At 32.8% G+C, this 26,985-nt stretch overlaps 1 protein-coding gene across 1 annotated transcript in view; it reads left to right on the forward strand.

The window, feature by feature from the left end:
* KIF18A (kinesin family member 18A) overlaps window positions 1-26,985 on the forward strand; it is a 66,656-nt gene that overhangs the window by 25,617 nt on the left and 14,054 nt on the right. The window contains exons 11-12 of the mRNA XM_054586245.1: window positions 3,422-3,543; window positions 9,074-9,306. Coding sequence (XP_054442220.1) covers window positions 3,422-3,543; window positions 9,074-9,306 — 355 coding nt within the window. The remainder of the gene's footprint in view (window positions 1-3,421; window positions 3,544-9,073; window positions 9,307-26,985) is intronic.

Here is a 26,985-nt window from a genome sequence, read left to right on the forward strand (position 1 = left end):
GAGGTCACATTCATACAATTTTGTTTTTTTTTTAAAGTCATTTTTTCTTTGATATAACATTAATAATATTTACTCTAGAAGAACAAAAACACATTTTTAAAAAATGCTATGCTCATCTCTAAGGTGATACAATGGACATACTTATATGAGCTAAAATGAGTAAGCAAAAAAAAATGGTTAATCAATAAACTATAATAGGAACTTTCTAGGTTAGAAAATATAACTTTTGAAATGCCATGCTAGGTGTGAGGCATCTGAAACTGTAGAGGCTCATCACAGAATGCAACAGTCTGCATCAGAGCACCCAGCCATGTTCTGGATAAAAGGTTTTCAGAGACAACAGCTGGTATTCCTGGCCAAACGAGTGTTTCTCATTCAGTGTACAAGAGCTGATTATCTTGAGAAGTTAACAGATGTTGAATGTTTATAGTAGCTTTTGTTCTGTTTTACTTATTTATAATAAGTTTCACTCATTTGTTAGACACCATATATATCTAAAACAGTCTTATTCTCAAGACAGTTGTTGTCTAAATGACATAAAATTATAAGTATTTTGGTAGAGATAAATTTTTTACCTTAATTTAAAATAAATATTAGATTCTTTAGTTTTGTTTATGACTATTACTTAGGGTCATGATGTCTTAATAGAATATTTAGCTCATCTAGTGAAAAAAACTTTCTGATGAAGGGTCTAAAATTTTTTTTGCATTTGTTAAAATATAATAAAATTTACCTTCTTAACCATTTTTAAGTCTATAATTCAAGTGATGTTAACATTCATTTAAAAAATTAATATATAGTTTTTAAATGTTATTACTAGAGTATTTTCACTAATTTTTATAATAGTTTTAATTAATTTATATTATACTCCTATTAACTTAATACATTTGTATAATCGACATTCTAATTTATGACTCAACCTCAACTAGAGAAATACTTAAGAACTTATAAGAGGAAAATAAACAATTGTGTAAGTTCACTAGTTTTAATTTGCCTTTGCTTTCCCATATTTATCATAAATTCCCAATTTTTAAAAAATGGCTTAGTATTATTCCTTTTAGCATTATTATTATTATTGCTAATTTGTTTTTGTCTTTTGGACTACTTAGCATTTTTTGAGTTGATATTGTTTGGGTTATTTTCAGTAAATTTAATTTTTTAATATAGTCAACTTGAATGTTTCCATTATTCTGTTTTCTACAACTCTTTTAAGCAGAACTTTTCCATACCTGAGTATGAACCTAAAATTGATTTTTAAGTCCTTGTGTTTTAATGCATGATTATAATTTGAAAAAAATTGAACTGTTTCCATTTTTGCCACCCTAATTCCACTCTAAGTTCATTTTCCTGTGGCTATTTTTATAGCTAAAGTAATTATCTCTTTATAAGCTATTATTTTATACATAAGGAAATGGAGATACCAGTCTTTAAAAGGACTTATCCGTAGTCATACAACTCTGGACAGACCTAGCACTGTGACTTTCAAATTGGTGCTCTTTTATTCTGTACCCTCCTGCATTATCTGCCTCTTACTCTCTCAAATCTATCCATTTCTCTCTCCCTCTGCCACTACCCTAAATTAGGACCCTCCCCCTGCAACTTCTACCCTCCCCCCCCCCCCCGCTTCCATTAGTGGACTGCTACATTTGGTCTTTCTGCCTTCATTCATATTACACTGTAATTCATTCTCTCTACTGCAACTAAAATGAGCTTTCTAAAATGTAACTCTGATCATATCACTGTTCAGTGCTTTCTCCCTAATATAATCTCTCTATTATGATTTCCCAGGCCTAGCATGACACCTGAATACCTCTCAAGTTTTATATATCACCTCATTATATTTTTCACTTCAGCCATTACTAACGTACTTGTAGTTCTCAGAATAGGCCATGCTGTTTTAATCATTAGTATGAAGACAAGGAAAGACTCAAATTGTAAACTTGGTTTTACAAAGATGGCAAGCTAGCCAAGGCCCATTATTGACTAATACACAATCAAGGCTTGCCTTTTTAAAAGAAGAGCCATTCAAAACAAGGAGTAAGGTTAACAGACAAAGCGGGTAAAGAAGGGATTTTTTTTTAAGAGAAAAGATGGGATATTTGGCAAATAAATACAGTTAGGATCATTGAATTTATTTTCTAACTGGAAAACACTAAAGAGATCATATATCCAGGCTCTCAATTTTAGTCAAATAAATTAATCTCCATAAGGACCTTTTTCTTGGATTAACATTGCACTAGTGTGATGGCTGAAACTATCTCTAAAAGTACCTGATACAGACCAGCACTCTAACCATATTATATATACTGACTCCTAGAGAGAGTTTTCTCTAAAATACTTGTTGTATTTTTTGAAGTAGAATTATATGAGTCATGTAAGTAAGCCCTAACTTTAATATATCTAGGATACAAAGATTGACATTGTTTTCCTGTCATGGTGCCTACCACTGGGCATGGGAAGTATTAAAAAAGGTGGAAGGAGGGGCTTTTAAGCTTTTAGAGAATTAATAGTCAACTGCAGGTTGGGAGGAACACTGAAAATCTAAAATGGATTTGGGAATCGTCCTCCGGAAGGTGTTTTCAGGCATGGCTCCCTTGCTTTACCAGACTACTGTCTCAGCCCCTCACTTCCTTTCAAAATATTGACTGAAATTTTCCCAGTTAAAGATTTTGAGAATGCTGTTGCATTACTACCAGTGTTTCAGTGTAACCACTTCGCTGATATATTTCATACTCAAGTTTTAGTAAGTTTGAGGAAAGATAAGTAATTTTACGTGGTCGATTAGATAGCACTTGGGCCTACACACATAAGGATTAGGGAAATGAGAGCCTACAAAAGGCTTTTGTACACTTTTGCTATAGGATGAAGCTTATAACAAGATTGAGTTCAAGCAAGACATTGTGATTACATGCAACTCCACACAATGTAAACTGGGGTAATAACACTGCACTAGTCTGGCACAGCCCCTGTTCTTACAGTGAACCTTAGGTCTAGCACTGACAGGAACTATATAAAGTTACTAATCAATACTATGACAGAGACTAATGGGGACAGAGAGTGTCCATCATTAAATGTAAAGCTCAAGAAAAGCCTCCATAAAGATGTGACATTTAAGCAAAAACTGGTCATATTCATGTATTTTCACACTATTACGAACAAGTTGGATAGACCAAGAAACTGTCCCCATAATAAAATTTGTTAGAGTTTCTGACCTTCTGTTTCTGAGGAAGCTTGAAACTCATCTCACTTGTAAGTTATAGACGCCTGTGCCAGAACACTCATTTTTCAAAGTGTTTCCGAGCATATTGTTGCATATGTAAAAAAAATTAAGTCTATTGACATCAATATAAAACGTTTTATTAAAATTGATTTAGTTTTTACATTCTCAAAGGAATCTGATAGTTTACATTGTTTTCCCTAGGAACTCAATAAAGATCTTCATTGTCACCATTTGTACCTCCAGAACAATGATTTGAAAGCACAAATTAAACATATGAAGGATCTAGCTTGTCTTCAAGAACAGCAACACAGGCAAACTGAGGCGTAAGTACATGTATTTACCTATTCTACAAATTTTAATGCTGTAAATCTCAGGAACCTGAAGCATAGAAGTTCATTTTTCCAAGTTTTATCTGGTATGGGATACATTGTTTTTAAGGTCTGCCAGCATCAGAAAGCATACCGATAGAGAACATTGAGAAAATATAAAAGATGTGATTCTTCTCCACCAACTAGCTTTTTATAGTACTTAGAGTTATGAAAGCATTTTTTAAATTAGTTATTTTATGTAACATATGCCATGTAATGCAAAACTCCAAAGATACCTATATTATGAAAAGGAATATATCTCTACCTGTTGAAGCTATCATTTCCCCTCTTAGGAGCACTCACTAATTAATACCAACTGAACATTTAAGTAGCAGTTGTTAAGCATTTATATCCAAAATGATATTGTGCTATCAGTAAAATGAAGTTACTAAAAATGTATGCATTTTATATCGTGTCCAATTTTTATGTGATGGTATAGTAACTCTTTCATGCTCTCTCTACTACCTCAGTAGTAACATCTCTTGAGTCTATAGTAACATAGTAGCAAAAAAGTATAACAATCTTTATTTTTGTTACCTTGGATATGTTGATCAACTCCTTAAGTGTCACTTTCATGCTCAGGAAAAATGAGAAATTTATTTCCCTTAGGGCTTTCTGCCAGTCTGAAATTTTACTGGTGTTCTAGTAGTGTTCTCAAATATGTGGTAATTAATTTTTCATGCTTTTGATTAAAGGAACTCATAGTAAGGTAGTAATTTTTTGAAAGAAGAAAAGAGAAAGGAAAACTTTGATGGATCCAGTGAATAAAAATGCTCTACCTAATCTCCCATACCGTCTATATCTATACCTTAAGCAGGCATTGAATATTTATTAACTAGCACTTAAATCACCTGCAAGACCTAAAGTTATAAAAGGAACATTAATTTATTTTAACCATACTATATTTGCTGTTTAAGACAAAGATTAATACATTCAAAATAATTTTTTGTCTCAAAATGGAAAAGATTTCTAATTCTTACTTAAAAATTTGGTGAACCAAAGCTTTACAAACAGTCAGTACATCATAATAGAAAGAGTATGAGTTTTGGAGTTGGTTTTAGAATACTGGTTTATATTAGCAAGATAACCTGTCATAAATTAAGCCCACTAAGCTTTGGTTTTCTTCTATGTTAAAAGAGATTATAGTACTTATAAGAAATTTGAAAGGATTAAATGACATAAAAATAATGGAAGGGATGAACTATCTTAGCAGGACTTTGTAGACTAGGGGCAAAAGCAGATTTTAATATATAAAATACTAAAAGAAAAAAAAATTTCAACCAAGAATACTTTACCCAGCAGAGTTATCATCCAGAATTAGAGAGATAATTTTCCAGGGAAAAGCTAAAGAAGAATTTAAAATGACTTTAAAATAAAGACTGTATTGAGAGTTAGAGAATGGCATTACACAATTATAAAGGGATTAATCCAGCGAGAGGTTATACCACTTGTAAATATTATGCCCCCAACATAGGAGCACCTAAATACATAAAGCAAATATTGGCATTCTTAAAGGGAAAAATAGACAGCAATACCATGAAGGAGACTTTAATACCCCACTTATGTCAATGGATAAGTTATCCAGACAGAAAATCAATAAAGAAACATCAGCCTTAACTGACACATTAGAGCAGATGGACTTAACAGATATATACAGAGCGTTTCATCTAAAAGCAGCATAATACACATTCTTCTCAAGTGCAAGTGGAAAATTTCCCAGGATAGATCATTAGTTATCCAACAAAACAAGTCTTAACAAATTTAAGAAGATTGAAATCAGATCAGATACTTTTCTGACCACAGTGGTATGAAAGTAGAAATCAAGTACAAGCAGAAAATGAAAATTTAAAAATATGTGGATCAAGGAAGAAATCAAAAGTGGAATAACAATAGTCAAGCACTGGAAGAAGCCTAAGTGCCCATCAGTAAATGAATGGATTAAAAAACTGTGGTATATTTACGCAATGGAATACTACTCAGCTGAAAGAAAGAAGAAAGTCCTACCTTTCACAACATCATGGATGGAACTGGAGAGTACTCTGCTAAGTGAAATAAGCCAGGTGGAGAAAGACAAATATCATAAAATCTCACCTAAAAGTGGAACCTAATCAATAAAACAAACAAACAAGCAAGCAAAATAGAACCAGAGAGCCATTTGTGTTTCAATAGACTAACAATAAACTATCAAAAATAAATTAAGACAATTTTATTTACAATTGCATTAAAAAGAATAGAATACCTAAAAATAAATTTAATGAAACAAGTGAAAGACCTGTGCACTGAAACTATAAGGCATTAATTAATGAAAGAAATTGAGGAAGACACAAATAAATAGAAAACTATCCTTGTTCATAGATTAGAAGAATTAATATTGATAAAGTGTTCACACTACCCAAACCAATCTGCAGATTCAGTGCAGTCCTAATCAAAATTTTACTGTCATTTTTCACAGAAATAGAAAAACAGTTCTAAAATCTATATGGAACCACCAAAAACCCTGAATAGCCAAAGCAATCTTGAGGAAGAGCTAAACTGTAAGCATTATGGTCCCTTATTTAAAACTATGTAACAAAGCTATAACAAAACAGTATGGTATTGGCACAAACACAGGCACATAGGTCAATGGAATAGAGAGCCCAGAAGTGAACCCGGACATATATGGTCAAGTAATTTATGACAAAGAAGAATGTAATAGGAAAAGGACAGTCTCTTCAATAAATTGATGTTGGGAAAAGTGGAGGACAGCCACTTGCAAAAGAATAAAACTGGACCACTATCTTATACCGTAGACAAAAAACAACTCAAAATGGATTAAAGTCATCAACCTAACACCTGAAACAATAAAACTAGAAGAAAACATAGGTAGTAAGGACTTGACATTGGACTTGGTGATGATTTTTTTAGATTTGACAACAAAAGCAACGCCAATTTAAAAAAAAGTAAACAAGTGAGACTACATCAAATTAAAAAGCTTTCACTTAGCAAAAGCAAACAAGCAACAAAATGAAAAGCCAACCTACTGAATGGGAGAAATATTTACAAATCATATTCAAAATATATTTTAAAAAACTCATACAACTCAATTGCAAAACAATCTGATTTAAAAATTATCTAAATAGACATTTTTTCCAAAGAACATGGCCAACATCACTAATCACCAGGGAAATGCAAATTAAAACCAAAATAAGATACCAATTCACACATGTTAAAACAGCTATTGTCAAAAAGACAAAAGAGTATTGTCAAGGATGTGAAGAAGAGCAATCCCTTGTACCCTGTTGGTTTGAATGTAAATTAGTACAATCACTATTGAAAACATTATTGAGGTTCCTCAAAAATTTAAAAATAAAATTAAAGTATAATCCTGCAATTCCACTTCTTTTTTTTAAAAAGGATATGTGCACACCACATATTTATTGCAGCATAATAAAATAGCCAGGATGTGGAAACAACCTAAGTATCCATCAAGGGATGAATGGATAAGGAAAAGGTGTTTATGGAATATTATTCAGCCATAAAAATGAAGGAAGTTCTGTCATTTGCAAAAATATGCATGGACCTTGAGGACATTATTCTAAGTGTAGTATGTCAGACAGGGAAAGAAAAATACCATAGATCTCACTTATATATGGAGTCTTAAAAAAAAAAAATCACTAATGAAGAGTACAAATTCTGATTGCCAGTGGCTGAGGGTGGGGCATGACTGAAATAAGTGAAGGGAGTCAAAGGGCACAGAGTTAGTTATAAAATAAGTAAGTCATGGGGATATCATATACAGAATGATGACCTTAGTTAATATTAGTATATTACATATTTTAAAGTTGCTAAAAGAGATCTTAAAAGTTCTCATCCCAAAGAGAAAAATATTCTGTAACTACTTGTGGTAATGGATGTTAACTAGACTTACTGTGGTGATCATTTCACGATATATACACATATTGAACCAAAAAAAAGTTCCCATCGGTAAATGAGAGGATCAAAAAACTAGGGTACATTTACACAATGGAATACTATACAGCAGAAGGAAAGAAGGAGCTCCTACCCTTCACGACAGCATATATGGAACTGGAGAGCATTATGCTAAGTGAAATAAGCCAGATGGCGAAAGACAAATACCATATGATCTCACCTATAAGTGGAACCTAATCAACAAAACAAACAAGCAAGCAAAATATAACCAGAGACATTGAAATAAAGAATAAACAAACTGACAGTAACCAGGGGGGAGGGGAATAAATGATGAGAACCCTATGAAAATCCAAGGTTCAAGATACCAGCTAAGGGCCAACCTTTCTAGCAAATCTTTTTAAGGATAGCAGTTAACTCTTCCCTGCACAGTACCTGGTTAGTATAGGTATTCAATAAATAATTGTTTTTACTGACTGTGATTAATGGCTTTTTCTTAAATTACCTGCTTGGCTTAAAGTACTCTCCATCCTCACCAAAATGAAAGCGTCACTGACTATTTATTTATACTACTACCTAAATATAAATATAAATAAAAGACTCCTAAGTAATAAAGTCATTATTTCCTTGTGTTAAAATCCATGCCTATTCTTTTCCCATTGACCTATTTATACTTCAAATGGTTCTGTTCTCTTAGATGTGATAAGTCAACTGGAACATGAGGACTGAATCATTTCAAGATTACTCATGTTGCTTGACGACATCTCTTGATTTACAAGTTAGGAACCATTGATTGAGTGTATAAATTTATAGCTATTTAGTTGTGGCATTTCTTCAGTGAACACTTACGTGGAGGTCTAATACATAAAAAGATGCTTGCAGTGCTGCTCTGATGAATAACTAACTATAGGGGAGATTTTGAATCAGAGCCAAGAATCTAGTATCCCATTGATTCCCCATAATCACCATTCTTGTCCACAACTTTTCTCCTTGAACCCCCTTGGAATAGCTTTGAAAGCTATTGCTTTAGCTCATGGAGCACTAACTGAAAGGGAAATTGAGTTTTGGTTTTTTTCTTGGTATTTTTTAATGTTATATACCTAAAATGAGTCTTATCATTTGATATAGTATATTAATTTTTATTTTAATCTCACGGTATTTATTAACAATAACAGTATATTTGGTTTGAAAATCACATTATGCTCAACAGAAAGCTTTGTAAGTATTTAACTCATTCAGTTCTCAAAACAGTCTCCTGTTATAATTAGTGGCTGTCCAACTGATTGCCATGTGGTAGAGGAGAAACCTCAGTTGTGCCTTATCCATGATCACAGAAGCAAGTGAAAACGACTAGCTGCGCATACAGCCTAGTGCTTGCGATTCCTATCCAAGATGCTTTCCAGTTTATACTTAATGTGTTGAGAATATGTTGATGTAGTTGGTTGAAATATTCTAAAAGGAGTATATTTACAGGGATTATTTGAATGATCTGATAATACTTTGGAGATTATATAGAATTATAATAATGTATTTCAAATTGAGCATTTCTCTCTCCTTTATGATCACCTTGTCTATATAGGGTATTGAATGCTTTACTTCCAACCCTGAGAAAACAGTACTGTGCATTAAAAGAAACTGGCCTGTCAAATGCTGCTTTTGAGTCTGACTTCAGAGAAATTGAACATTTGGTAGAGAGGAAAAAAGTGGTTGTTTGGGCTGACCAAACTACTGAACATACCAAGCAGAATACCCTGCCAGGGGTTTCTCTGCTTATGACCTTTCCACAGCTTGCGCCAGTTCACACTACTCCTCGTAAGTACAGCTTTTATTTTGTTAAGTAAATAATAACTTTTCTAAAATGTGGCAGCCTCGTTTATATATCAATCTACATAACAGTTAATTTTTTAATAGGTTTGGCTATTTTGTGAGAATTAATGGGGAGATTAGCTTCAGAATCTTTTCAATTAACCAGTATCTTTCACATGTCTAAGAATAAGTATGTTTGATGCCCTAAATGTCTCTAGCAATAAAACCTTTAATCTATTTTCCCCGTTTTTGATGGGCTAATTTTACTTCCTCCTTTAAAATCTAATATCTGTTAAGGACTGAAGATTATAATTAAGAATATTACATTCTTTAATACATAATAAGTTGTTCTTAAGATTTAACAGTGTGGAATTTACTGTTTTTCTATGGACAGATCACTTGATATCTTATCTCATAAGCATGCATGGAACATTTTAATTGCAGAACTAGCATCTACTCTTGGTTTAAAAAAATTCAGACAACGTAGAAGTACATGTGGAAGTAGAATGCCCTCTTTGACTTTCCCCAGAACCTCAATCATGTGTCCTATCTGGGAGATAAATGCTATTAATGGTTTGGTTATGTTAGCAGAGAGAGAGAGAATGAATTTATATTAGATCATCTAACTCTAGCTTTTTATTAGGTTTCATATGAATGCTAGCACATAAATAAACCTTTGTTTTGTGCTTAGTTTACTATGAACATTTTAGAGTACATACATGAAGAATCTATCTTATATTTTTTAACAGTTGTGGCAATCCAGAGAATAGATGTACCGTAATTTACTCAGTCGGTGTTGTTTTGGTGAATGGTGCATCAGAGAGCGTATCTGTATATTCAGCTTTGTAAGTGTGCACCGGATTCCTAAAAACTTATTTGCTGAGTCAGCAACTAATCAGGACAACTATTTTTTTTTTAAGAAGGAACCTGTCAGACTCACAATTTTCTTGTACCAAATGTAGGTGTGTTTTTTCTTTACCTTAACCCAGAATAATAACAGCAACACTAGACTATTGTCTATATTCTTTTTTTAAATTTGCAACTCTCACATTACTAGTGGGGTTATTTCATCTTGTCTGATGTATCTTTTGCTTATTGCAGGTAGTGGCATTTTTTTGTTTCCTAGTTTGGTTTTGGGTTTTGTTTGTTTGTTTGGAGTGCCTCAGTGCTTTGCTTGTGGTTACAACTGCCTTCATGCTCCAGTCTCTCATCTCCAAACTTCTTTCTTTCTACAAGTCGGGATCTTCCCAAGACCCTGCTTTACTTTTGTTTCCAGTGCTGATGCTAGGGGGTCGCCACTTTGTTTAGCGTTTTAGCCCATAATACAACACCAGAGTAAATCTGAGTAGTTGGTCTGCTAATTATCGTTTGTAATCCCCTCGTAGTCTTTTCCCCAGTCTTTTTTTCTGAGTTCACAGATTAGGGAAAAGCAGTTCTCACATATATAATAGCTGGGATCCTGATTTTTCTTTTCTGGTTTTCCCATTAATTTGATCCATCTGCTTTTCAGCTTCCAAAAGTTACCTGTTTTCTCCTGTTGGCAACTGTTATTGTTTTTCTATCACTAGTATTATGTTAATAGATTTTAAGAAGGGATGAGGCACATCTCTGTAGATTTGTGCATTTGATTTTATTTACTTCAGTTATCCTTTCCTGCCAGAACTGCCCCTCAAATATTTGCTTTGTTTTTTTTTTCCTCTTGGATGTTTGTTTTCTGTTTTATTGTGAATTTTGTTTTCTATTTCATTGTATCTGCTCTTATTTTCATTATATCCTTTATTTATTTTCACTAGGTTTATGTTACTGTTTTTGTTCCAGCCTATTTGGGGGTTATCAATTTATAGCTTAATTGGACTGTATTTGGAGAAGTTACTTTGTATGATTTTAATCCTTTAAAGTTTGTATATACTTGCTTTATGCCCAGCATATAATTAGCTTATGTAAATGTTTCAAGTATGCATTTAAGGAATATATATTTCGTACGGTTTAGTTACAGTATTCTATATAAGTCATTTCAAATTGTTTTTGTTCTTCAAATCTTGTTCTTACTGACTTATGTTTTAATTTATCTTCTATCATATTCTGAGAAGACCTATTAAAAATTCCCTCTATTACTGTGGATTTTTACTTTTGTATCAGTTTTCTATAGCTGCCCTAACAAATTAACATAAACAACATCATAAATAACATCAACTTTATCTCTTGAGTTCAGTAGGCCAGAAGCCCAGCAGGTTCAACTGGTTAATCTGCTTAGAGTGTCCCAAGGCCAAAAGCAAAGCGTGAGCCCACTCAGTTTCTTATTTGGAGGTTCTATCAGAGAATGTGCTTCTAAGCTCATTCTGGTAGTTAGCAGAAGTCAGCTCTATGCGGCTGCTTGGCTGAGATCCATGTTTTCTTATTGGCTGGTAGCCAGGGGTCATTATAAGTTTCTAGAGGTCACTCACTTTTCCTGGCACATGACCTTCTTCCTCACTTCATCTCCTAGCCAGCAAAGGCAGGTCAAATCATTTTCCTACTCTGAATCTCTTTGACCTTCCCTCTGCTTCGTGTCTACTGCCTACCATTAAAGAAAGTTCTCTGCCTTTAAGCGCTCATAATGATTAGGTTGAGCCCAAAGGATAGTGTAACACAGCAATTTTCAGCCGTTTTCACATGATGGCACATATTAACTAATTACTATAATTCTGCAGCACACCCAGAAATATATTTTTTGTCGATCTAACCAAAAAAAAATAGGTTTAATTTTGATTCATTCACACCCGGCTATTATTGTGTTGGCTGTTGTCACTTTTTTATTTGACAATCTAAGGGAAAAGCGGTCAGTGCCCCTGACTAAATAGAAAGGTCAGTGCCGCTGACTAAATAGCCAGGTATTGCATGTTTTGAAAATTCTTGCAGCACACCAGTTAAAAATCACTGATCTGGGATAATCTCCCTATTTTAAAATTCTGGAAAAGGCAAAAATCATGTTTCTAAAGTTAAGAATTCCTTTTATTGGACCTAGAACACTTCCGAGTGGGTGCTTGAGTTTGGGTTAAAAAAAGTAAACTCGTAAATTTTGTGCTTATCTTCAAGGCTTAAGTATAAAATTGCTTTTTAAAACACTTGAAAAATTAAAGGACTTGTTTTATACTAAAAGAATAAGATAAAATTCCGTAACATTAATTACATCTGCAAAACCATTTTTGCTATGCAGTGTAATGTATTCACAGGTTTCAGGGTCTAGGCCCTGAGCATCTTTTAGAGGGAAAAGGTGTTCTGCCTCTCACACATTACCCTGTTTAGCTCTGCCAATTTTTGCTTTCTTTTATTGAAATATTTTTACATCTGTATATTTCAGAATTAGAATTCTTACATCCTTTTATTATAAGGTTACCCTTCTGGTATTTGTTTTTTTTTTTACTTTTACATTTACTTTTCTTTAATATTAATATAGCAGCTATGCCACTTTTCTTTTGTTTAGTGTTTGCATGGTCTTTTTTCCAATTCTTTCACAGTAAACTTTTGTGTGTATTTATTCCAAATGTGCCTCTTATAAACAGCACAAAACTGGATTTTGCTTTTTCTGTCGATCTTTATATTTTAGTTGATGTACCTGATGAGTTTATTGATACTTGGATTTAGATCTACCATCTTGTGATTTGCTTTCTAATTCTGCCTAAGTTTCTTTTGAACTGTCTTTTGAAATGATGGAGTAGTATTTAATGGCCCATTTTTTTTCACCCCTATGAGACTGGAAGTGCTACACTCTTTATATTCTTTTATTAATTACTCTTTGGTTGATATGTATCCTTTCTTTATCAAAGGCTGTTTATCAAAGTAACTTTTTGATACTTCCACCTTCTTCTCAGACAGTGCTAGCAGCTTAAAATTCTCTAACATCTTTTAACACTTCTTTGACATAGATACTATTGTTAAAATGTACTTCATTTTTCTTTACATATTAAACCTATAGAAACCTATTGTATTTTTATTGTTTATACAATGTTCATATTTACTTTTTTTGTTCTGTTTATTTTTAACATTTCTGTGTCTTCATCCAAGACAACTTTCTTTGCTACAAAGAACATTTTGCATTTCCTTTACAGTGGTTATGCTGGTGATGAATTTTCTTAATTTTTATGCATCTGAAGATATATTTATTTTACTTTTCTTGACTGTTTTGCTGGGTATAGAATTTCAGTTTAGTGTTCTTTTCTTTTAGCACTTAAAAACATTATTTTCTGGCTTTTGTTGCTGTTGAAGTCAGCTTTCATTCTAAGCATTGCTTCCTTGAATGAAATCTGACTTCTGGCTTCCTAAAATATTTTTCTTTTTGGGGGATGTTTTAGTAGTTTTGCTGTATTGTGCCTATGTAATTTTATTTCTACTCGTTTTACTTGGGTTCATAGAACTTTCTGAATTTGTGGCTGGATTATCTCTCATTAGTTTTCTAAAATTCTTGACCATTATATCCTCAAATATTACTGTATTTCACCATGTATAATCTGTACTTTTTTGCCCAAATTTTTTAGGGAAAATAGGATATGCATTATACATGGGTATTACCTGAAATACCTTATCTGTTCTTGTGTTTTGTAATTTCTGGTACCATAATAAGTTCAAAAATAAATTCCAAAATTCCTTTATAATACAAAGAAAGGTGTCTATAAATAAATAAATAATTGCATTAAAAAATTAAAATGAAAGTTTTTCCTGAGAGTTTGGGCCAAAGTCATGGGTGTGCATTATACATGACAAATACAGTATCTCTGCACTTTCACTGTCTCCTCTACCTCTGGAACTCCAATTTTATTGCATAATAACTTCTCATGGTCTTTTCTGTGCCTTTTACTTTCTCCTGCTTTTCATTGTTTTTTCTCTCACTAGAAATTTCTTTTCAGATATTTTATAGTTCGCTTTTCAGCAGAATCATATGGTTCTTAAAACCATTAAGTTCTTAATTTCATTTAAAGTCTGTGTCTAAGAAGTCAGAAGTCTGCACCTTCTGTCTGTTCTCTCTTTCTGTTGGCTTTTGTTCACGTGGTTTTATTTCCTTGAATGTGTGCTAATTTTTGTTTTTCCGACATGTATTTGCAGAATTGTTTATAGAAATACTTTGAGTCTTCTGAGGAATACATTTGCTTCTTCCAGGCTCCTGATGGCATCAGCAATCCCAACTGACTTCAGTTCAGCTTTAGAGATTGAGAGCATTTCAAACTGAACTGCTGCTTCTGAGAGGGCCTGCCTACCCTTGATTTGTCCTCTAGAGTTTAGTGTTCAGGGTACCAACTCAAAGCAAGGTTCAGAACAACTCTCTGTGGGTCCCACATTCCAGCTCCAGCGCCCCAGACCCAGAGAGCTCTCAGCAGTGTTACCAAGCATTTGTGCCAGCTCCTCCAGCATCAGCAAACAACCACGCCAGGAAATAGCCCCCAACTACCTCCTGGTACTTGCCTGTAATTCTTCACAATTCTGTTAGCTTTCCTGTGCCTTCAAGCATATGTTTTTTATATTTTTTTCCAGGTATTTTAGTTGCCTTTAGTAGAGAGGGTTTGTCTGAATTACCTAGGTCTCTATTAAGTTCCTAATATTATGTTTTTACATTAAGATGACAGTGAAGTTGGATGTATATAATTTTTCTTTTATAAAGCATTAGAACGGACCTAATTGAGATCTTTGGAAAGAAACTTAAGATTTTTTTCAGAATCTTTCATACCTTTGGGCCTTGATTTTTTTTTTTTTGCATAATGTATTCAAGATGTTGGCGAGGAAATAGGGTTTTAACACCAAGATTGAGAAATATTGACCACCTGTTACATGATAGTCATTATTCCTTATTTAAAAATCCATATTTCACTTACAATGTAATTGTATAGACTATACCTGTCGGCAGTAAAACAAAATATTTATTTGGCTGTTAATTCCTTTTCATGGTATTTTCAAAAGGAAAGACAGTTAAAATATTACATTATATAAATATATTTTCTTTTGAAAATGTATCAGAAGGTGGGTTTTGTTTTATTGTTTCTTCTTTGTTGTTTTAATATTTTATTCAGATGATTCATAGATTATTTACTTAGTATGTCTTGTCTAATCTGTGAATTTTCTCAGTTGTACACATTATGAGTAGAGTCAAAGGTGAATAACAGGGAGGAGGTATAAAGTGAGGCCATTTATAAATATTTATTTTTCCTAATCTAAGAATATTGAAGTACTTCATTTAAAAAAGTATAAGTGGTAAAATTTACATTTCCATTTCTGAAGACATGAGGCAATACCTAGATAATATATGTTGTTTACATTATACTATATATGACAATTGTAACAAATTTAAATAGAATTCAAGTGATTTAAAACATGAGTCAGAGACGTCCTATTCGTGGTAAGCTTACACATGTATCACCGACTTTTTTCAATATTCTTATAAACAGGTAATGTCAGGTGGTTTTGTTGTTAAATTTCAAAAATACTAAATGCTGTGGGATTTGGATTTTTTCCTGGTCCTTTAGGGTCTTTTAGAGGGTATTTACAGGCTCAACTGAGTTCTTTGTTCTTAAAATACACACTATATTTTTAAATGTCTTGTGAAAATAACCATAATTAACTTAGTCTGTACCTATTAGGAATTTAGGTTAGTTAATAAATTTTTACTACTGTAAGTAATTAAGGAAATATGTATGATTATACTGGCATGCATATCTGGTTAGTCCCATGACAAATTTTTGGAAGTAGAATTTCTGGCTCAAGAAATAAGCACATTTTTAAAAAATGTTTGTAACATAACATTTCCAAGCTACACCCCTTTCCTCATGTGATTATACCAGCTTCTAACTCCTATCAGTAGTATAGGAAAATAAGCTTTTTTTTAAGCCTGACCCGCTTTTGGTGTTAAAATATTTTTGATTTTTAATTCTTAGGAAATCATTTCAAACACACATAAAAGTCCAAAGAATACTATTAATGAGCACTCATCATCCAACTTGAAGAGTCATTTAATGGCTAGTCTTAAGAACGATATCTGCTTTCCTCCACCCCATACACAGGTACACTGGAGTCTTCTGAAGGAAATATCAGATACCATATCTATTCTTCCATTTGCATCTTTGTTTCTCTAAAAGGAAACACAATGCCCTCTTCATACCTAATGTCATCAAATATCTAATCAGTATTCAAATTTCCCTCATTGTCTCATAAATGATTTCTTGTTACATTTTTTTTATATCAATTTTCAAACAAAACCCAAACCTTGGTTGATGTATCTATTAAATCTTACTAAATCTGAGGGTCTTTTTCCCTTTGTTTGTCCTTGCTAATTACTCACTGATTCTTTGCCAGTTTAATAGTCATAAATATTACCTTTTTTCATTTTTACTTTGTTTACTAATATAGTTCAATGTAATTTATTTTTTTCCACTTATATAAGGATCTATTTTCTTTTCTGTGAATGGCCTAACCATCATTTGAACATTTTTCTGGCATAATCATCTTTTGTAAAAATTGTTATTTATTTATAAGAGCCTAAGTAAAATATGGATATTTATTCATTCATTCCACAAAATTTAACTTTTACTATGTGCCTAGCACCTATCTGATGCTATGGATACATGAAAGTTCAAGAAAAACTTCCTCACCCTATGTAGCTTACATTCTGGTGCAGGGAGAAAGACAATAAATATATGTAAATTAAACAAAACTTAGAAGGCAGTGCATGCTATAGAGAAGCAATAAAAGGAGTTCAGGAGTAGGATGGGGAGAGGTTGCTCATTTAAGTAGTGTGGTCAGAGAAGGCTTCTCTGATAAAAATTTGAAGGCATTCACAGAGTTAGCCATGTGCATATCTGGGAGAAGAGTCATTTTCAGGCAGAAAGGATAAGCACTGCAAAATCTCTGACACAGGTGTTTGCTTTGCATGTTTATGGAATGGCAAGAAAGACATGTAACTGTATAAAGGAGAAGAGTAGACAGTGATGAGATCATAGGGAGACAGGGAAGGAAGCCCACTTAGAGCCTTGTAGGTCATTATAAGGACTTAGGCTTTTACTCTGAACAAAACGGGGACTGTAACATGATCTGAGGAGACCATGTTTTAAAAACATCCCTCTGGCTACTGTGTTGAGAATAGATTGTAGAATGGCAAGGACGGAAGCAGTTAGGAGGACACTGCAACAACCCCAGATAAAAGATGGTGATGGCTCAGACCAGGTCGGTAGCAGTGGGAGTGATGACAAGTGGTCAGATTCTAATATATTTTGAAGGTAGAGCCAGCAAAATTTTGTGACAAATTGGATTTGGGATGTGAGAGAAAGAAAGGTCAGGGATGACTCTAAGATTTTTTAACTTAGCAACTGAATCAAGCCATCTTAAAAGAGATGGGGAAGACTTCGGGTGGAACAAGTTGATAAGGTGCAGGTGGTAGGCGATCAGGAGTTCCTTTTGAGGCACTTTAATTTTGTCTAAAATACATCCAGGTGGAGACATCATGTAAGCAGTTGAATATAAGAATCTGGAGTTCAGGGGAGCAGTCTAAATGGAAATATAAATTTGAGAGTTGTTAACATTTAGATGATATTTAAAGCCATAGGGCTGGATGAGAGCATCAGGGATATTAACTCTTTCCTGTAAGATGCATGTTACAAATGTATTCTTCAAGTTTATCATTTACTCTTGACTTTGTTTCAGAGTTCCATTTTAAAACTTTAATGTAATAGAATAGCTTCATTTTTTTTTTTCTTTCTCTGCCTTTAGAATTATGGGAAAGGCCTTCTCATCTGTAAGTTTTTTTTTTCACTTTTATGTTCTTCAAATTTATTTTAATATAACAGGCAAGGATCTCAATTTTTTCCAAAGAGCCTGTCATTCTTGTATAATCTATTGACAATCCATCTTTATGGCACCTTTGTTTCACATGTAGTAAGTAGTCATATATAATTCTGTTCATTGGGCTTCTGTTCTTTTGCCTGTTTGTCTATCCTAGAGACAGTAGTTATTATTTAAATAACTGATAATTTATAATTTTTTATATATAACAGTGCTAAACTCCCTCTGTTATTCTTTGTTTTTAAATGTTCTTGGCTGTCCCTTACCAAGAAATCAGTCTTTCAATACTTTTTATTCAATTCCATGGAAATAAAATCTTTTTAAAAAATGAGTAAACTAATTTTGCCTTCACATCTTTTTTGTATCAGATCTCCTCACTCTAGAATAATTTGTCTCTCTATATGCATATCTCCCTGTAGGTCGCTCAGTAGAGTTTTAAATTTTCTTCACATGTGTGTTATACCTTTGTCATTAAGGATATCCCTAGATATAATATTTTATCTTTTTGTTATATGGACTATTTTTACTTTCTTATATTAATAAGCCTGTATTACTTCTTAAGTTGAAACTAACTTTTTAGATTTTGTTAATTTTAATATTTTACCAATGACAGTACTTGATTTGGGAATAGATATTTGACTTGAAATCTTCGCCTACAAACTCCATGTCTGTTGACTTGGAGTAAAACATGTACCTATTTTGGGTCTGGAAAACAGCAAGTGCACTCACTGAGTGCCATGCAGGATGGGGTGCTGGCAGCAAGGCTTATTTATGGAACTGATAAAATTCCTGACATTAAATGAAAAGTCAAGATTTCCTCATTATCCATCTGGAAACTCACATTTAGTAATATTTCTGTCTCTAACCTTTCCTTTTCCTAAATTTTGCACCCCATGACAGTGGTTTTATCTTAAAGTACAATCAAAGAAAAGATACTAGTATGACTATAGCACAGATATTCTGATTGAATATAGAATTTAATGTAAGTTTAGATTTCCCCTAAAATTGAGTAGAAGGAAGTTTCATTTTAAAAATAGGAAGCCTCTATTCTAATTATGAATTAGCAAAATGTTTATATAAACCTAATCTTCCTTTTCTTTATGGTAAAATTTAATCATTACCAATAACGGCAGTCATCATGCTTGTAGATCTAAATACATTTGATCTGAACCCTAGTTTTATACACAAGGCTGTGTTCAGTTATTCATCTGCAAGTGCAGATGGTACTATAAATTAAAGGGTTCTTTGCATTGTCTTTTTTACATGTTAAATAAGCATGAATACTAGGATAATGAGATTGAGAGGAAAACACGGTGCCTGCTATTTCCCACAGAGACAGGAGTTAGAAAGTTATGGTTGATGTATTGCTCAGAGTGCTGTATTAATTTAAAGAACTGTGACAATTCTTAATACTACATGGGAAAAATGTATTTTCTCTGTAATACTAGTAAATAACTGATGTTATCTGTATGGACATTAATACTACAGTAACCACAATAGTTTCTTATGAATGCATTATAAAATGTATTTGGTTAATTCAGTAGTAGCTTAATGTTACATTTCTTTTAAATAGTTAAAATTTATTTACCTGTGTCATTTACAACTATGAATGCCATGAGTCACAAGGCTGTTAAAAAGAATCCAGATTTATGATTAGTACAGTAATTGTATCAATCATTTGTAGAGCCCAGAAGTGTTTATTAAAATGCATATATTAATATTTGATTTCACTTTAGAACTTTGCCAACTAATTTTAATTTAGCATAGTTTCCCAAAATACCTTCTCACGCATGCATTAACGTGAGTGCTAGCAGAAGGAAAACCCTTGCCATCATTTTGTACCAAACCTCAATGAGATCTAATCCCATTCATCAATGTCTCCCTGTCATGAACCCTACTTTGCAGCCTGTGACTCATGTTTGCTAAATGCTGCATTCTGCTTGTTACATGAACATACAGTTCTGTAAATCTTTCAAGGTTTGCAGTCTTACGCTTTTGATAAATTAGTCCTCTGGGTAAAAATCAGTCAGGACACATGATATGGGGCATCAAAAGATGACCCCAGAAGGCCTGCCCATTTATTGAAGAGAGGGATTTTTAACTTATTTGTGATCAAATTATCCAGTCTCTTCATTTTAAAGAACCATCTGTTGAGTATTTCAATCTGCTACAAAATAAATATAGACCCAGCCTACCTAAGAAACCACATGAAATTGTCTGTTAGTGCTTGCATTTTAAAGGTTTACTTAAAACTGAGAGAGACAGAATAGAATGATGTTTCTTAATTTAATTTACTTTAAAACATATTCAGAAAACGTGATGTAAAAATGAGTAATTACAGTGATATCTACACTAGTTTTAATTTCTCATCTCTGTCCTTTAAAATCTATATTTCACACTAAAATGATCTCCCTAATAAAGTGCAGACCCTTTACTTGAGGAGAGCCTTCAAAGGCCTTCCCAGTCGGTCAGCAAGATGCAGGCTGACTTCTCCATGGCACTGGGTGTCCCCACCTTCTCTTACAGGTGCTTTCTATATCTCGCCTCTCTAGTTTTCAGGTTTTTCTTTCATGCTTGGGTGCTGCTTCCTATAGCTCCATCCCACCTACTAACCTACTAAAAATCCTTACCCTCATGGATAATCCAATTCAGATACTACCTTTTTTATGAAGCCTCCCTTTTAATGAGTCTTCTGTCCTTTGTCCACATAGATACTCTTTCGCATCTCCAGTTTTTTTAACCAGTGTTACAGCAGTTATTACACCTTTTTCACAACAAGCTATAACTTTATTGACAGATGGAAACATTTTTTCAGTAATTTTATTAAATTTATTACTCCTTTCACTAATGTTTTAACCTTGTTATTAACAGTGAATTTTCATTTATTGTAGTTTGGAAAAAAGTCATATCAAAAGAAATAAGCTCTCATTTCTATTAATATTCTGTTTTAATAGCTTATTGGACAATTTTTTGGGCTAAGCATACATATATAATTTGATTTTTTTTAACAAAAATTTGAGATGTCATGTATATAGTTTATAACCAACTTTTTTTCACTGAACCACTTTTGTACACAGATTTTTCTATCAAATATGAGTTTAAGTCATTTTTAATAACTATGTATTTACCTAATTCCCTACTAATTAACATTTAGGCTTTTCTCACTTTATCTCTCTTATAAGCAACACTCCACTAAAATTGCGTATGTGCGTATGTCTGTGTGTATTTTGAAACTTGTCTAGTTATTTCCTTAGGCTAACCCTTAAAAAGTGGAATAACTAGATCAAGGGGTATATAGAAGTTTAAAGCATTTAATAAATGTACAGTCTATAATCATGTAAGTGTGTAATGATAGTGAACAGTTTTTTGTGTACTTTTGTTCAGTTGTAGCTCATTCTGAATAAATTAACCTATTCATTTCCTTTGCTTTAGTTTTGGGGCTTTTAAAAATTTATTTTGTATGAATTCTTTCCAGATTGATATGTATCTGACCATATGCACACATAGACAGATACATACATACATACACATACACACACACACACACACACACACACACACACAAGAAGGATCTAAAACCTTTGCATATATGGTACATTTTTTTCTTTTCTTTCATGGTGGTTAATTTTATATCATCCAGTTTAAATTATGAGGCTATCTATGTTCTATGCACATTGATGTTCTCTTTCTAGTAACAGAAAAGAGCATCTCAGTTTTGGGGTAGTGAACTGGCACATTGCCTTCTGTTCATATTTTTGAGTCTGTGAAGGAAACTATATTTTTAAGCCTTCAATATAATTATGTTATTATTTTCTATTACTCGGTTTCTTTATCTATCTTCCCCTTGGTAAACTGTCAAGAGACTTCAGTTCTGTCAACAACAAATATGATTGATATTATGACTTTGAGTGTGTCATTTCTTGCTGTGAGCAACAAATTATAAAATAAGAAAGTTTAAATGATAAGTTCATCTAGTACTAAATTCCGGTTCTTTGACTTTCCTGGTGGTCTTTAATTAATCAGAAATTAGGACCACCATTTTAAAGTGGGCATTCAGTAAAAATATATAGATTTCTAAACTGCATGATTCCTTGAATATTGCAGTGTCATGTTAAAGTAGGTGAGGGTTTATATTACTGTACTTGGGCCTTTCATTTTTTGCTACTAGGAAACACTGATGTGTAAGTTTTATTTTTTTTAATTTATTTTTTTCTTTACAACAGGCATTTGATTTAACATAATTTGGATGTGCCTTATCAATAATTGGATTTAAGGTCATTTCTTTTAATAATTAAAAGAATCATTTAAAAATAAAAATATATTGACATTTCTTAAAACTTTCTTTAGGAAAATAGATATAAAACCACTTTGTTTTTTCTATTTTCTAATGAAATAGATGCTGGATGACATAATAACCATCTCTTTTTTACCTAATATTTCTTAGGCAGCAATTTTCTGAGTCATCTATGTTTAGATGTTACCGATTTCTCATTCTCAGACATGAAAAGTTAGCTCATTTACACCATTGTTTTACTCTTCCTGATTTGCTAATGTGTCAGGATATTATATAACATATAATTTAGCAGGATTGTGTAAGAAGTGGCATATATTATATGTAATGTAATAATACATATATACTTATATTACTCTATATACCATTTAATCCCAAAGCTTAAGAAAAATTCCTATAATAAATAAAAATAAGACTATACTAATATCTCTTAAAACTACTTTTAGAAAAATAGATGTAAAATAACATCTACTGGATGTTATTTTCCTACCTACTTTTTCAAAGCCCCTACCTAAATCTGTGGAGTAGACTTCTTGGAGAAATGAAGTATTTGAAAGATAGAAATAAGTAAAGTAGATTATGCTCACAGGTGAACTTAATGTAGCTTAAAGAACAATACAGCCAATAAATACATTTCTAGAGATTTCTCTTGAGGTACAAGCAGTCAATTTATCTAATGTCCCTTCACATACTTCTTAGTTAATGAGACTACTATGTTTCAGTAACAAAGCCAAAATATCCAATGCATTACTTTTATTACATTGCCATTAGTTTATCATATTCCTTAAAAATTCAGAAATTTTAAGGGAAGAGATGGCAAGTGTGACAAACTTTGTTTATTTCATTAACCACTTAACCAATATCAAATGTCAGTAATAATTTGTTTTAATCACTTAGCAAATGTAATTTAGTGGACCAGGCAAATTAATTCTAATTTCATTTTGATTTCCACTGTTTTTGTTTTTATTTTAAGCTTATATTAATGTTTATATTATTAATATGGTACATTTTATTCCTTACAAAGTACACAAATGTTAATGTACTTACATTGTAATCTGGGGAAAATTGTGTTAGAATTTGGATTGTTACTGATGAAAATTATATTTTTTTCTTCTATCTGATCCACACCTTTCGTGCTTGCATTTAGAGTTCATTTTAAAAGTGGTCTTAATACTTGAAAGTCTTTTGAAAGGCTTTAAAACTTGGCAGTCTCAACAAAATGTTTTTGTCTGACTTCCTTTTTAAGTCTCTCTATGGACTTACAGTAAACAAAACTTTTTGAAGCAGGAATCTCTAGCCATAATGCAGGAACAGATGAATAGAACACTAACCACTTTATTCTGAAATGCACATTTTCAGTTGTATATAAGATGCCTTAAAGCATCATATAAATATTTTAAGATGTTTCCTAAACTATTAATGGATGAGTATTACAAAGACTAAGATTGGGTTCATTAAACAAAATTTACTGTAGGGTTTAGCAGAGTTTCCTCTATATCTTTGATGACTTCCAAAATCCTGGCTTGAATTGTAGCACATAATCATTTTAAAAGTTACATTATTTGATCACATAACTTGAGCTGCCTACCTTTTTAACTAAACTGAAAGTTTATTAAGTTTCTAGAATCATATGTACATTTTTTCTAAATTGTCATTTTTAAGAGAACAGCTTTTTGACCTAAAATGGCAATCGGATACATAAAATTATTAATTCATCACTGTGTTCCCTCAACTATGTGAGGTATTTATAAGCCTAAAAAATATCTTGAATTTCAGGATAACTGAGATCTTTGTAAGTAATGCCAAAGTTACTTTTCACTGAACAGTTTATCTCCAGGTAGATCCCAAACTGTTCTATAGAGCTATATATATTCTGGTTAATTTGAAAATAGGTAAACATAAAGGTTGAGGTTTTGATTCCAGGCAGGGCACATAACCTAGATTGCTGGTTCAGGGCATGTACCGAAAGCAACCAATCAATGTCTCTCTCCCACCCACCCACCTTCCTCTCTCTCTCTCTAAATTCATAAACACATCCTTGGGTGAGGATTTTAAAAAATTCAATTTATATATATATTTTTAAAAGTAATGCCTGTATATAATTTAGAAAGCTACCAAGTATTGTAATATTTATGGAGGTATTCCTTATCCTGTTGTTACTCATTCCCAATTCTTTGTCCCCTTTTGATTGTTTCTTCTGATTTTTTTCTCTTAATTTCTGAATTTCAAATATATACTGCTGATTCTTCTTTGTGCTTTTCCAATTTTATATATTATCTACTTATTTTTGTCCTTTGGAAGATAATGATTTAATTCCTTTAAATTATATGTACATTTCCTCTCTTACCCTATCTTGCCAAAACAGTATTTCACCTATTTATTTAAATAAATCCCTAGAGTGTATTCAAGTAAATATTGTTCCCTATTGAGCTAAGAAGTATCAAATTCCCTTTCCTGTATAGCTTTAAGATTTCTGTATATAGCGTTTACATTTTTTTCCTATTCTCCCTTATTATACAGAAATGTATCCTCCAGTTGGCTCTGGAGAATTGAAGGAGTTTACATAGGAAGTAAAACTTGTTTGAGACAATGCATGTATGACAGACAGTATCCTTTATTTTCTGATTATTTGTCCAGGTATAGAATTCTAAGTTGGAAATAATTTTTCTAAGTACCGAGAAGATACTACTTCATTAACTTATACATTTGAGTGTTGCTATTAACTGTTATGCTATTTTTGTTCTTCATATAAGATTTAATATGCATGTGACTCTCTCCCAGGAAGATTTTGGGATCTTTCTCTATCCTTGGTACTCTGAAATGTAACAATGATATGCCTTGGTGTTGGCCTTTTTTAAACTTATTAACAGCTTGTGGACATTTCTGGAAACCTTATCTTTTCACTGTGAGAAATTTTCATATATGTATTTATGCAAATACATGTACATACATACACATGCATACAGACATATATCTCTATACATACTCTTCTTCCACTCTATCTGTTCTTTAAAACACTTATGAATATCCTCTAGCTCTATTTTCTGTCTTCCATGATCTCTTGTTTGTTCTTTCTGGGAGATGTCCTCAGTTTTATCTTACAACCTTTATTTTCATTTTTTTCCATCATGCTTTTTTTTGCCTTAGAATAACCAAATAGTTTATTAGAAGTTTCTCTCTCTCTCTCTCTCTCTCTAATTAATTTTTAAAAAATTATTGTTAAAAATTATGGTTGTCCTGCCTTTTTCCCCTTCGCTCATTCTAGCCCTGTTGCCCCTGCCAGCAGTCAAACCCGCCCCACCACCTTGTCCATGCCCGTGAGTCCTCTATTTGTGTTCCTTTGCTGCTCCTACCCCTTCATTCCCCCATGACTTCCCCCTTCCCCCCTCCCCCGCCCCGTCACTGTCAGTTTGTTCTTTATTTCCAAGTTTCTGGTTCTATTTTGCTTATTTGTTTTGTTGATTAGGATCCACTTATAGATGAGATCATATGGTATTTGTCTTCCACCCCCTGGCTTACTTCACTTAGCATAGTGCTCTCCAGTTCCATCCGTGCTGTCATGAAGGGTAGGAGCTCCTTTCTTTCTGCTGTGTAGTATTCCATTGTGTAAATGTACCACAGTTTTTTGATCCACTCATTTACTGATGGGCATTTTAAATTTTTAAGAACTCTTGTAATCCAGTGAAATTTTTATTCCAGATCTAGGTACGCAATATCCTTTATCACGTTGTCCGGTGTGCAAATGATACTCTTCCTTTATTACCAACACAAGGGCCAGTTTTCTCCTATATGGTTATTTTAAAGGGAATTTTGAAGGGGAGCTAAATTTCTCTACTCAGGTTACCTGGTTGTCTTTTTCATAGTTTACCTTCGTATGTCTTCTTGTACTATGGATATTTGAAAAAAAGACAAATAAGGTGAAACCAACCAAGTACTAGTTCTTCTAGTGAGAAATTCTTCAAGTATTCAGTGCCTTTCTATCTTCCCTATCAAAAAGAAAAGGGCCTAGTATTATGTATATCACATAGTAGTTGATCCAAACATGCATTACAGGACAATATTTTGCATTTTCAGGCTTCATTATATATATACAGGGTCCAGCAGAAGTAACACCTGCTTGAGTGTGGTTGGTAGGGTAATAATATAGGTGTAATAATTTATAGTTTCAATTTGAACATTTCACCTAAAATGTCATGTGGTGTTCCTGAGTGTGATATTGTTATGTTACAGAATTACATGCTTATGATTTTGTAATAAAAAGATGTTATTTGTGCTGGACTGTATGTGTGTGTGTGTGTGACATTGATTCCTTTTTGAGGAATTGAATGCAATCATTAACATGGTTTGAGAAGTGGAGCAATCAGTTCTTGTGTATGAAGTCATAGTGTGTCTGTCTGGAATGGGAGATAAATCTGTTTCAGCTGTGTGAGGATGTCTAGGGATGAATTTGCAGAGAATGTAGAATGCCTCCCCTAAGAGGAGATGCTCTTTCCACATCATCCTGTTCATTGAAATCTTCCCCCCACATTGTCCTTTGCACAACCTCCTAGGAGGCAAAGTCCACTCTCATTTACTTCTCTCTGCCACCCTTGTTC

This window comes from Pteronotus mesoamericanus, unplaced genomic scaffold, assembly GCF_021234165.1.
Source record: "Pteronotus mesoamericanus isolate MK-2021 breed Mesoamerican mustached bat unplaced genomic scaffold, CSHL_Meso_final contig_90, whole genome shotgun sequence".
NCBI classification, from domain to species: Eukaryota; Metazoa; Chordata; class Mammalia; order Chiroptera; family Mormoopidae; genus Pteronotus; species Pteronotus mesoamericanus.